The sequence below is a fragment of the Amphiprion ocellaris genome, chromosome 18, assembly GCF_022539595.1.
Source record: "Amphiprion ocellaris isolate individual 3 ecotype Okinawa chromosome 18, ASM2253959v1, whole genome shotgun sequence".
NCBI lineage: Eukaryota > Metazoa > Chordata > Actinopteri > Pomacentridae > Amphiprion > Amphiprion ocellaris.
The window spans coordinates 6,858,706-6,872,704 of NC_072783.1; the positions used below are offsets into that span (position 1 = coordinate 6,858,706).

The window sequence follows — 13,999 nt, forward strand, 5'->3', positions numbered from 1 at the left end:
CATTTTTATACTCTTTTGTTTCTGTATTTTCTGTATTTTTTGGATGAAATAATTGAAATTAATTTAAATAAAATAAAGTTTGTTCCCAGCGACAGATCAGGGTTTAAACTATTTATTTTAAATTATTTTAATTAATATTTGATGTTTCCTGAAACTCTGACTTCATCCATTAAAACAGAATAATTAAATGAATTTCTTTAGCTGGAGAATGAGGTTTATTAAAATAAATAAAAGTTAAATCATCGAATTTATTCCAGCTCAGCGTCATTTTCCTGTTTATAGTAGAATTAAAGGGATTCAGACTAAATTTATTATTAAAGAACATTTCATTTAAAACAACGATAAAGTCCTGGTTCTGTTTCTTCATCTTCAGTGATTTAAACAACAATAATAAATACTGATTATTGATCAACTGGTTTCATTAAATACGGAGCTTTAAACTTGAAATCCTTTAAACTGAACTCCAGCTGGTTCTGGGTCAACCTATCGGGTCGCCATGGTAACGGATCCTCAGCTCTAACCGGGTCAACAGACACCCGATACCTCAGACCGGTTCTAGAGACACCAGAACCCCTGACCTGTTTACTGGATGGAGGTCAGCGGGGCAGATCCATAAGAACCAAAACCACCAGAACCAGCAGAACCACCAGGACCAGCAGAGCCACCAGAACCAGCAGAACCACCAGAACCAGCAGAACCACCAGGACCAGCAGAACCACCAGAACCAGCAGGACCAGGACCACCAGGACCACCAGAACCAGCAGAACTGGGTTCAGGTTTACAGAAGTCCAAAAATCCTGTAATCTAAAACAGTGTTTGGTCCTGGTCCTGGTCCTGGTGTGTGTTCAGCAGTAAACAGGTCATAAATAACCGGGGCGTGTTTACAGAACCAGTTTGACGGCTTGTTGTGACACCTGACACCTGGAGGTCAGGGTGGAGGAATGCAGCGCTCCTCTCAGCTGAACATGTGGAGTCAGACGGGGGGTCAGGGGTCGGGGGGCGCCGGGTCGCTGTGCCCGGTTCTGTTAATCATTGTGGGTCAGATGGTCACTCATTGACTGCAGCAGAACCTCCACCACTAAGCTCCACCCACCTCCTCCTCCAGAACCACTAAGCTCCACCCGCCTCCTCCCTCTCTGACGCTCACGGCTGCTAAGCTCCACCCGGCTCCTCCTCAGGGCCTGGAGACTCTTCTACTCAGTTATTCAATTTCTCAGACTTCAGGTTCCTGCAGCAGCTCAGACGGGACCAGAACCAGGACCAGGACCAGATTCAAGACCAGAACCAGGACCACATTCAGGTCCAAGACCAGGACCAGTACCAGGACCACATTCAGGACCAGGACCAGGACTAGAACCAGGACCAGATTAAGGACCAGGTGTAGGACCAGGACCAGAACCAGGACTAGAACCAAGACCAGGTTTAGGACCAGGACCAGGATGTCTCCTGGGGTCCGGGCGTCCCCTCCAGATGGGGGCTGGGGTTGGATCATCGTGTTCTGCTGCTTCATGGTGACCGTCTGCACACGAGCAGTAACCAGGTGGGTCTAGACCAGAACCTGGACCCAGATCAGAACCTGGACCCGCGTCAGCTACAGAGTGTGTTACTGTGTGTGTGTGTGTGTGTGTGTGTGTTTGTCTGACAGGTTTAAACACATCCACATTCTCAGACAGAAACTCTTTAGCTGCACTAAAACAGCAGCAACCAGGACAGAAACTACTGTAACTAAAGTACTAGTAACTAAAGTAACTACAGTACCAGTAACTAAAGTAACTAAAGTAATTAAAGTAACTAAAGTACCAGTAACTACAGTACTGGTAACTAAAGTAACTACAGTAACTACAGTAGTTAAAGTAACTACAGTACCAGTAATTAAAGTAACTACAGTAACTACAGTAAAGATAGTATCTTCAGTAACTACAACTATGTCTATGAATTCTACATCTAGAAGAAATACATCCATGAAAACAGCTGCAACTACTACGACTGTACCTACAACTGTATCTATGACGTCTATGCAAACAATGTACAGCTACACCTAAAACTACACTAGAAATAACTACATCTATGACGCCGACATTTAGAACAACAACATCTACATCAACCACACGGAGGAAAATAAGCGAAAACATTCACATTTAGGAAACAATCTACGACAACTACAACTACACCCACCAGTACATCTACAGGAACCACAACACCTAAATCCATGTTATCATTTACAACAACATCATCAGGAGCTATGATAACTGACAACACATCTACACCTAGAACTACACAACTCTATCTACCACAGCTACATCTACAACACCCTCTATGAAACAGTCTACAACAGCTACACCTACAGCTACATCTAGGATTCATTTATAAACATCTGGAACAACTACGTCTACATTTACACCCACAGCCTTGACAACATCTACAGCAGTTACACTGACAACAGCTACACCTAGAAAACTACGACTACAACAATCATATCTACAACTATGTATACAGATACATCTTCCAACAACTATCTAGTTTTCGAACAACTAAGACTACCAACAACATCATAATCATCTACACCCAACTACACCTACAACTACACCTGTAACAACTACACCTATAATAACAACTACACCTACAACAACATCTATTACAACTACACCTTTAACAACTACACTTATAATAACTACATATATAACAACTACACCTTCAACAACATCTATTACAACTACACCTTTAACAACTACACTTATAATAACTACATATATAACAACTACACCTACAACAACTACACCTATAATAACAACTACACCTATAACAACTACACCAGCTACATCTATAACTATATAACACCAACAACAACTACACCTATAATAACAACTACACCAACATCAACTACACCGATAGTAACAACTACACCTATAATAACTACACCTATAACAATGACACAGCTACAACTACATCTATAACAACTACACCTATAATAACAACTACACCTATAATAACAATTACACCTATAACAACTACACCTATAATAACTGCACCTATAACAACTACACCTATAATAACAACTACACCTATAACAACTACCCCAATAATAACTACACCAACTACAACTACACCTATAACAACTACACCTATAGTAACAACTACACCTACAATAACAACTACATGTACAATAACAACTACACCTATAATAACTACACCAACTACAACTACACCTACAACAATGACACCTACAACTACACCTCTAGCTACACCTTCTGCAGCTCCACCAGCAGCTCTGAGCATCTATGAATAGCTTGTTTGTTTTCATGCAGCAGTTTGTTATTCTGACGTGGAGACGAGACAAGCAACTGTTTCTGTCAACACACACACACACACACACGCACACACATGCACTGCCAATTCGTCTTACAGCTGATCTTCTGTACTGCAGTAAAAGTACACCAGTATTACAGTGAAAGTACTCCTTGTCAGAGGACTACACATTAGGCTGTAAGCTAACAGCAAACAGCTAGTTAGCTTAGCATAAAGACTGGAGACAGTACAAGCTCAATGTGAGATGGTGAGTATTGGGGCTTTTTGTGTCTTGTTGTGTATGCTAAGCTAACCTAGCTGTTTGTAGTTTCTATGTGAGGCTAACCTAGCTGTTTGTAGTTTTTATACTAAATAATCTAGCTGTTGTGAATTTTTATGCTGAGCTAACTTAACTGGTTGTAGTCTTTATGCTATGCTAACCTAGCTGTTAGTAGTTTTTAATGCTAAGCTAACCTACCTGTAAGTAGTTTTTAATACTAAGCTAACCTAGCTGTTTGTAGTTTTTGTTATTAAGCTAACTGTTCGCTGTATTTATGCTAAGGCTGAGGAAACCTAGCTCTTTGTAGTTTTTAATACTAAGCTAACCTAAAACTTTGGAGTCTTTATACTAAACTAACTTAGCTGTCAGTAATTTTTAATACTAAGCTAACCTGCCTGTTTGCAATCTTTATGCTAATGCTAAGTTAACCTAGCTGTTTGTAGATTTTTAATACAAAGCTACCCTAACTGTTTGCAGTCTTTTTGCTAAGCTAACCTAGCTGTTTGTAGTTTCTAATGCTAAGCTAACCTAGCTGTTTGTAGTTCCTAATACAAAGATAACCTAGCTGTTTGTAGTCTTCATGCTAAGCTAACCTAGCTGTTTGTAGTCTTCATGCTAAACTAACCTAGCTGTCAGTAGTTTCGAATACTAAGCTAACCTAGCTGTTTGTAGTCTTCATGCTAAGCTAACTTAGCTGTCAGTAGTTTTGAATACTAAGCTAACCTAGCTGTTTGCAGTGTTTCTGCTGAGCTAACCTCCTGTTGTTGGAGAGAGGTTTCAGGGTACCGTGGCCCCTTCAGGACATTTCTGGGCTGTCAGCAGCAGTAAAGGGACAGAAACAGTGAACTCTATAACCTCCGTGTTGGTCTGTGAAACATTAAATGAAGACTGAGACTCTGACACCTGAACAAACAGCAAAAAGCCCGTCTCAGCGAGCTGCGTTCAGGAGCCCCAAGTCACGTTGTGTCTCTGTGGTCATTGATGACTCTTTGGTTGTTTTGCATCAGTTTGTGGTTTTTGTCTCTTTGGTTTAATTTTGTGTCTATTTGTGGTTGTTTTGTGTCTCTTTGTGGTGGTTTTGTGTTTCTTTGTGGTTGTTTTGTCCCTTCATGGTGATTTTGTGTCTGTGTTTGTTTTGTGTGTCTTTGGTTTGATTTTGTGTCTCTTTGTGGTTGTTTTGTGTATCTTTGTGGTGGTTTTGTGCGTCTTTGTGGTGGTTTTGTGTCTCTTTGTGGTAGTTTTGTGTTTCTTTGTGGTTGTTATATGTCTCTTTGTGGTGGTTTTGTGTCTCTTTGTGGTGGTTTTGTGTCTCTTTGTGGTTGTTTTCTGTCTCTTTGTGGTTGTTTTCTGTCTCTGTGTTTGTTTTGTGTGTCGTGGTTGTTTTGTGTCTCTTTGTGGTGGTTTTGTGTTTCTTTGTGGTTATTAGATGTCTCTTTGTGGTGGTTTTGTGTCTCTTTGTGGTGGCTTTCTGTGTCTTTTGGTTGTTTTGTGTGTATTTGTGGTTGTTTTGTGTGTCTTTGTGGTTGTTTTGTGGGTCTTTGTGGTGGTTTGGTGTGTCTTTGTGGTGGTTTTGTGTCTCTTTGTGGTTATTTTGTGTCTCTTTGTGTTGGTTTTGTGTCTCTGTGGTTGTTTTGTGTGTCTTTGTTGTTGTTTTCTGTCTCTTTGTTGTTGTTTTGTGTCTATTTGTGGTTGTTTTGTGTCTCTTTGTGGTTGTTTTGCGTCTCCTTGTTGTTGTTTTGTGTCTGTGTTGGTTTTGTGTCTCTTTGTGCTTGTTTTTGTCTCTTTGTGGTTGTTTTGTGTGTCTTTTTGGTTGTTTTGTGTCTGTTTGTGGTGGTTTTTCTGTGTCTTTGTGGTTGTTTTGTGTGTCTTTGTGCTCATTCAGTGAGTCAGTTGACATCTTCCAGTTTTCTGGTGTCTCTTCTTTGGATTATATTTTGTTTCTCGTGGTGAAATCTGAGTCTGACTGAAATGCCTCCAGCATTGTTTTGTTGAAACAGAATCTTCAGAACCTGTTCAGTAATTTAAATTCCTCTGAGGTCTATTTACCAGTTTGACGAGTCAGACGTTGAGAGTTGAGTTTTTGTACAGAAGCTGACGTGTTAATCCTGAAACTTGCCGACAGGCTTGAAAGAAACAGCATCATCAAAATGAGTCCATTTATCAGACAGAAAGTGTAGAAACACAAACAACTTCCCAACAGTCCCTCAATGTTTGACCTGAAACTAATCAGCTGGAAGCTAATTAGCCCTACTGGATGGACCAATGAATGAATAGAAAACACATCTACAGGATGAGGAGATGGTGGGAGCTCCAGGAGAAACCAACAGGACCACCAACGTTTCTAGTAACATCTTCCAGAACCTCCTGTTGGTTTCTCCCGGAGCTCCTACCATCAGCAGGGCCCAGATGACTGAGAACCTGCACAGAAGTATGAGGAGACAACATTAGTTCAGAAGATAACATCTGAGGAGACATGGAGATAGAAAAACATCTACAGTGTGAGGAGATAAAACCACCACAAAGAGATGAGAAAACAACACAAATCAGACACAAAAGGACAGAAAACAATCAAAACGTGACAAACTGATCAAAAATGTAAATAATTAAACATCTAGAGGACGTTGATTCTCCATTTCTTCCAGTTCTGGTAGAAAAAAAGGAAAATGAAAAAACAAAATGACAAACATGAGACAATGCACCCACAAAGAGACATGAAACAGGAAAACATGAGAAAACAATGTCAAAAAATGGAAATAATTTTAAAAATGTCCAGAATGTGGAGCCTGCAGTGTTAGTAACATGTTGACACCATAGTTCAGGTTTAGTCTCAGTTTTACATGATTTCTGATTTAATTATTCTAAACTTCACCACGACTCAATGAGTTTTGGTCTAAAGTGACCAGAATATTGTCCTAAACATCTAAAAAACGTTTAAAACTACTCAAAAATTGACTGAAACTAAAGAAACTGACTGAAAATACTTCTGAAATGAGTCAGTAACTGTAAAAAATGATGAGAAACTTCTTCTAAATGTCTCAGAAACTTTCAAAACCAGTTAAAACTCGACCAAGATCTGTCCACACGTCTTAAAAGGACGAAAAATCTGAACATCAGAGTCGGATCAGCCCGGCGGTTTTGAACAGCAGAACATGTCGTTAAAAAACCACGACTGGTTCTCATTAAGTAAGGATGTGAGTCAGAGTCTCGTGGTTCTACAGACCAAGAACTAGAACTCACATTAAAGCTTCAACTGGAATCTTCACACACATTCCCAGTTAACACCAGTTAACACCAGTACAACTCCAGTTAACACCACTACAGCTCCAGTTAATACCAGTACAGCTCCAGTTAACTCCAGTACAGCTCCAGTTAACACCAGCACAGCTCCAGTTAACACCAGTTAACACCAGTTATCACCAGTACAGCTCCAGTTATCACCAGTACAGCTCCAGTTATCACCAGTACAGCTCCAGTTAACGCCAGTTAACACCAGTTATCACCAGTACAGCTCCAGTTAACGCCAGTTAACACTACTACAGCTCCAGTTAACACCAGTACAGCTCCAGTTAACACCAGTTAACACCAGTTATCACCAGTACAGCTCCAGTTATCACCAGTACAGCTCCAGTTAACGCCAGTTAACACCAGTTATCACCAGTACAGCTCCAGTTAACGCCAGTTAACACCAGTTAACACTACTACAGCTCCAGTTAACACCAGTACAGCTCCAGTTAACACCAGTTAACACAAGTACAGCTCCAGTTAACACCAGTACAGCTCCAGTTAACACCAGTACAGCTTCAGTTAACACCAGTACAGCTTCAGTTAACACCAGTACAGCTTCAGTTAACTCCAGTTAACACCAGTTAACACTGGTACAGCTCCAGTTAACACCAGTACAGCTCCAGTTAACACCAGTACAGCTCCAGTACAGCTTCAGTTAACACCAGTACAGCTTCAGTTAACACCAGTACAGCTCCAATTAACTCCAGTTAACACCAGTTAACACTGGTACAGCTCCAGTTAACACCAGTACAGCTCCAGTTAACTCCAGTTAACACCAGTTAACACCAGTACAGCTCCAGTTCATAGACTGGTCCAGAACCAGCTCCTGTGTTTATAGCTGCACCTTGACCTCCATCAGCCCCCTGAGATCCTCCTGATGCTCCCAGTAGCTCCCAGTGAAACCAGTACACACCAGCTGATCATCAAACTGGTTACATAACAGTAGCTTCCTGTTTGGGCCTCAAAGTCCAGAAACCAGTTGAACATGTGACTGTTACACAACACACACTGTACACACTATCTACACACAATGCACACTATATACACACTATCTACACATGATATCTACACACTGTGATATAGTGTGTAGATATCATGTGTAGATAGTGTGTATAGTGACTACACACACTATCTACACTATCTACACACTACATGGTTCTGGCGGGGTTCTCTGGGTTCTCCAGGTTCCTCCCACAGTCCAGAGACCTGCTGAGGTTAATGGTGGTTCTAAACTGTCTGTAGGTGTGAACGTCAGTGATTGGTTGATGGACTGTTACCTGTTCAGGTGATTCTTCAGTCAGCTGGGATAGGCTCCGCCCCCTGACGCGCTACAGAGGATGAAACTATGTGTAGATGATGGATGGATGCATCTGAGCATCCTGAAGCTGCAGCATCGTGGGGTTACCATGGTTACAGCTGAGTCTCCTTGGCCAATCAGCTCCCGTTCTGTGTCACCTGCTGAGAAACCAGCAGCCTCATCTCCCAGCAACAAACACAACAAACTCTGGCTGTAAATCGACAACACTGTGACCAATAACAACAGTTGTGTTTGTGAGGGAAAAATGACTCTTTCCCATTTCTAGGTCCTAATGGCCTTTAGACAGGCAGACGCTGCAGGAGGTTAGATATTGTCTATTCTGATGTGACTAAGCAGACGACTTGTCTCCATGTTGGTCTGTAATCCATTCTGACCTTCTCCCAACTACAATATAAACCCAAAGATCAGAGAGAATCCTCAGAACTGATGCTACGATTGCTTGCATGCACTGCTGCTCTGTCGGTGTCACTTCTCCTGATATCAGCAAACCTTCCTCTCTCTGCTCCTCATCCTCTCTGGACCTCGCTGAACTTCCTCTACAGTTTCATTAACTGAGAGTAGCTTTAATCTAAATTCATACCCAACTAGAAATGTTTCTGAAGAGAACGTTTGAAACCGATGACTGCTGCTGAGGTTGAAAATGACTGAAGCTGTTTGAACAGATCTGAGGCCCAGCGCTCAGAACTTTAACTTCTGTTCAAACCGTGCTTCCAGCCCTGGTTCTTCAGATGTTGCTGATGCTTGGTGACTCTGTGTCTGCAGGTGCTTCTCCATCTTCTTCGTGGAGTTTCAGGTCCACTTCGGCGCCGACTACTCGGCCACGTCGTGGATCCACAGCCTGGTGGACTGCACCACGATGCTCTGCGGTCAGTATGAGACTCAGCACATCACTCCTGAGTCTCGGCTAGCAGCTCAACATGTGTCTTTGCAGCTCCACTGGGCAGCCTGCTGATGAACCGCTGGTCCTGCAGGGCGGCCGTGATGCTGGGAGGTGTGCTGGCGTCCTGCGGCCTCCTGATCAGCTCCTTCAGCAGGAGCCTGGAGCTGCTCTACTTCAGCATGGGAGTCCTGACAGGTGAGAGGCGCCCGGACAGGTGAGAGGCATGCTCATGTTCTATGTTCTGACCTGTTCACCTGTTGCAGGTCTGGGTTTTGCCCTCTGTTACACGCCCGCCATCGCCCAGGTGGGCTACTACTTCCGGCGGAGGAAGGCGCTGGCGTACGGCGTGGCCATGTCGGGCAGCGGGATCGGGACGTTCGTGTTGGCGCCGGCAGTGCAGCTGCTGATCGAGCTGTACTCGTGGAGGGGGGCGCTGCTCGTCCTCAGTGCCATCGTGGCCAACCTGTGTGTCTGCGGGGCGCTGCTCCGACCAATCACGCTGCAGGAGGAGATGGCCGAGGGGGCGGAGCAATGTGATGAGAAGCAGCGCTGTGAGTACTGCAGTACCAGGAGTATCACTACTAAATACACACATGTACTACCAGCGCTCCTGTCACAGTACATTCTGGTAACCATGCAGTATCTCCATAGCAACCATCACAAACACCCAGAAAACTACCCTGAACACCGTAGCAACCACTTAGCAACCTAGCAACAACTGAAAATGCTGCCTAACCACCAACTAAATGTCACTGCAGCCACTTCAAGGTTGACTAGTCACTGCTGCAAACACCTAGCAACCCCCTAGTAACCATGTAGTAACCACCTAGCAACCACCTAGTAACCACCTGGCAACCATCTAGTAACCCCTAGTAACCACCTAGTAACCCCCTAGAAACCACCTAGCAACCCCCTAATAACCATGTAGTAACCACCTAGCAACCCTCTAGTAACCACCTAGCAACCATCTAGTAACCCCCTAGTAACCACCTAGTAATCACCTAGCAAACACCTAGTAACCCCCTAGTAACCACGTAGTAACCAAGTAACCACGTAGTAACCACCTAGCAACCCCCTAGTAACCACGTAGTAATCACCTAGCAACCACCTAGTAACCATGCAGTAATCACCTAGCAACTACTTAGAAACCCCCTAGTAACCATCTAGCAACCACCTAGTAACCACGTAGTAATCACCTAGCAACCACCTAGCAAGCACCACAGCAACCACCTAGCAACCCTCTAGGAACCACCTAGTAACGACATAGCAACCACCTAGGAACCACATAATAACCACCTAGCAACCCTCTAGCAACCCCCTAGTAACCAAGTAGTAACCACCTAGCAACCATCTAGTAACCACCTAGTAACCACATAGTAACCACCTAGCAACCCTCTAGCAACCCTCTAGTAACCACCTAAGTAACCATCTAGTAACCACGTAATAACCACCTAGCAACCCCTTAGTAACCACGTAGTAACCACCTGGCAACCCCCTAATAACCACCTAGTAACTAGTAACCTCCTAGCAACCCCTTCGTAACCACATAGCAACCCCCTAGAAACCACATAGTAACCACCTAGCAACCCCCTAGTAATCACCTAGCAACCCCCTAGTAACCCCCAGTAACCACGTAGTAACCACCTAGCAACCCCATAGTAATCACCTAGCAACCCCCTAGTAACCTCCTAGTAACCACCTGTACATGTAGTCACCATCTACCGGTACTTCAGCAAACATCAGGCAACCATCTTTCTACAACATATCAGATCTCAAACCTTATTTTGGTGCTCTGATGCAGGTGACATCTCACTGCAGGATGCTGAACTCGCCATAAAACCGTTTCAAGAATCCAAAGATGCCCTCCTGTCAGCAGACAAGTCGTTGCCGCCATCTACCCTGTCTCTGAACAGGAAGTGGTGCTTCAGCTCCTGGTTCCTGTCCAGTAAAGAGTACCAGTTCCTGCTGCTGCCGGACTTCCTGGGTCTGGCCTTGTCCTTCCTGTTCCTCGCCAGCGGCTGCAGCCTGCCCTTCGTCTACCTGGTGCCCTACGCTCTGAGCGCCGGCGTCAGCCACCAGCACGCCGCCTTCCTCATGTCCATCCTGGGAGTCATCGATATCATGGGGAACGTCACCTTCGGCTGGCTGACGGACAGGAGGTATGGCAGAGTTGGTAACCCCTAGGTTCGAGTCACGGCTAACTACTGTTACATTGGCATTGTAGCTGCAAGACTAATGAGTTTCAGGATAATAACCAATGTACCAACAATGTGGAAGATGCAAATCAAGCTTCAGTCTGTGAAACTTCTGTGAAAGTTTTGAGCTTCAGTTTGTGGTCGATGCCATGTTTACTGTTTGCAGACAAAACTTTCTACATAAGAAGGTGCAGAGCAGCAAAAAGAAATCTGGAGATGAAATCAGTTCAGATCAGCTGTAGTTCCTGGTCGTTCCAGCAGGTGGAGCCTTTTCCTGTTTAATCCTGTAGAGACGAGAGGAGGCGTCACTCAGACTACAGTTCATGTTAAAGCAGAGAGCACTGTGGGAGTTTGGCAGCAACGGGCACCATGACAAAGACTTCAGAGGAGGTTCATGACCTCCGACCAGAGCTGATACATGAACAAAGCTGGGCTGAATTAGAATTTAAATCATCATTTAATCAGTTAATGGCTGATAATGCTGCACATATGAAGTATTTTATCCAAACTGAAAACACTGGTGTGACAAACATGAGCAAAGGGCCGGACTTTGATCATTGATGACAACGATCAGTTGAAAATGAATTCCCTCCTTACTGACAGCTTCTATACATGAACTGTTCACTCAGCAGATAAACATCTGGACCGTTTTCAATCTGCTTCAGATGTCCTTTACCAGCAGACTCAGTAAACTGAGAAACATGTGAACCAGCGGTTTGGTTCCTGCTGCCTCAGGTTCACACATTAAAACTTCACCAGCAGAACAAACTGTTTCCAGCCTGAAACCTCCGTCAGCAGATGAAAGACCAGCTGAGCGTTTCACAGAGATAAAGTTTAAACCTTTAAAGTGGCCTGAGGTCAGTTTGGTCTGATGAAACGCTGCTGGTAACCCTTTTCACACGTCATTTTTTCCCTAATCATCTGTCCAATCAATACTCAGCATAATTCTGACTGACAACTGACTGCTTCAACAAACTTTCATTTAAAACCACTAATGAGTCCGAAGGAATCATGGGAAAATAATAAAAAGACCCATATGTGGCGACCTCAGGCAGACCCCAGGTCAGTCCATCAGCAGATAAAACAGCTCCGAGATAAGCAGCAGATCATCAGCAAAAACAAACTACTGCTTTCATGGTATAGTTCTCCACAAGCTCATAGTCCTGATGATGCGCTGTGAAGGTGACTTTCGTTCTAAAGTGACTTCTTGTGTGTCTCAGGTGTTCTAAGGTGACTTCCTGTGTGTCTAAGGTGTTCTAAGGTGACTTCCTGTGTGTCTCAGGTGTTCTAAGGTGACTTATTGTGTGTGTCAGGTGTTTGAAGCCTCACCGTCTGTCCTGCTACGTCTTCTCGGTGGGGATGGAGGGTCTCTGCTGCCTCTTCATTCCTCTTCTTCGTTCCTTCTCACTGCTCGTTCCCTTCGCCGTCCTCTACGGATACTTCGACGGCGCCTACGTGGCTCTGATCCCTGTGGTGACTTCGGATGTGGTGGGAGCTCCGTACCTGTCCTCGGCCCTGGGCGTGGTCTACTTCCTCCACGCTATCCCCTACCTGGTTAGCCCGCCAATCGGAGGTGAGACAGAGACCCCGCCCACTTTAAATTTAAATTTTTAAATCCTGTAACTGAGAGTTCATCAGACATGTGACATCACCAGGGTTATGACATCAGACTCTCTCTTGCAGGTTGGCTGGTCGACATCACAGGAAGTTACACGGCCACGTTCTTCCTAAGCGGCGCCGCCCTGCTGGCCAGTGCGGTCGTCCTCTCCACCGTCGCCGGGATTCGCCGTTGCCACCTGACCATCTCCAAGCACAAGCCCCTTCCCCTCAGCCCGGCCGACCAATCAGGCTGCTTCAGTGTGTTCAGCAAGCAGCCAGCCGATCAGAGCGTCACCGCATAGCCAATCAGATTCCCCGACACCCAAGAATAACGGTGAGCTGCGATTGGCCGGGATAGGAGCCAATCAAATGAGGACTTCACTGCCAGAGACGCAAGAACCAACAACACTGTGACGAACTCTTTTATTTTGTAGAGACTTCCAACTTCCTGTTTGAACTGGAGCAAAGGCGTTTAACGTTTGTTTTTGTTTTGTCCTCGACTGGTCACGTAACAGGATGGACTTAAAGACGTATGCAGTCGAGCTCACTGAGCAGCACGGAGTCCCATTGGTGCCAAATTGGTGCTAGTGTGACATTTCTGTTACCACGGTGACGTTTCATATTTATTCCTGCTGTCTGACCGTTAAACACGGCTCGGTTTGGTTTAACTCAGATATTGATTAACCTGAGAGGAGTGAGACCTTCTGATCTAACAGCAGCTGTTGGGTTTAGGGTGGACATCAGGTCTGAGCTGGTGTCCGAAGGGTTAAACTTTCACCACAAAAGTCGTTAAAATCAGGAAAAGCTGCTGTTCTACATTAGAACATTTGGAGATGTTCTTAAACATGTTGTTTTTGTTGCTTCTCAGATAAACTCTAAACTCTGGTCAATGATGAAGCTGAACTCAGGACTTTGGTTCCTGTTGAAGAAGTAAATCTTTAAACACTCGAAGCCAAAGGTCTGATCAGGATGTTTCAATTATTGATCCGATTATTGATCAGCCTCACTCCAGCTCCGTCACTTAAAAAATACTTCATGTGGAATTATTTCTGTTCCTGCTGGTTTAAATATTACCGTTTGTAAAATTCAGGATGCCAAAGTTAAACCTCTAAAATCTGAACAGTTTCTGGGCGTTTTTTTTTTTTTTTAAACTTCCA

General features: G+C 44.2%; 1 protein-coding gene across 1 annotated transcript; it reads left to right on the forward strand.

The window, feature by feature from the left end:
* The first annotated feature begins 1,180 nt into the window (after positions 1 to 1,180).
* On the forward strand, positions 1,181 to 13,962 carry slc16a12b (solute carrier family 16 member 12b). The gene is made up of 7 exons (XM_023288980.3): positions 1,181 to 1,540; positions 8,931 to 9,034; positions 9,100 to 9,243; positions 9,312 to 9,599; positions 10,850 to 11,207; positions 12,557 to 12,816; positions 12,927 to 13,962. The coding sequence occupies exons 1-7, from the start codon at positions 1,440 to 1,442 to the stop codon at positions 13,142 to 13,144; spliced, it is 1,473 nt and encodes a 490-aa protein (XP_023144748.2). The 5' UTR covers positions 1,181 to 1,439; the 3' UTR covers positions 13,145 to 13,962.
* The last annotated feature ends 37 nt before the right edge of the window (positions 13,963 to 13,999 follow it).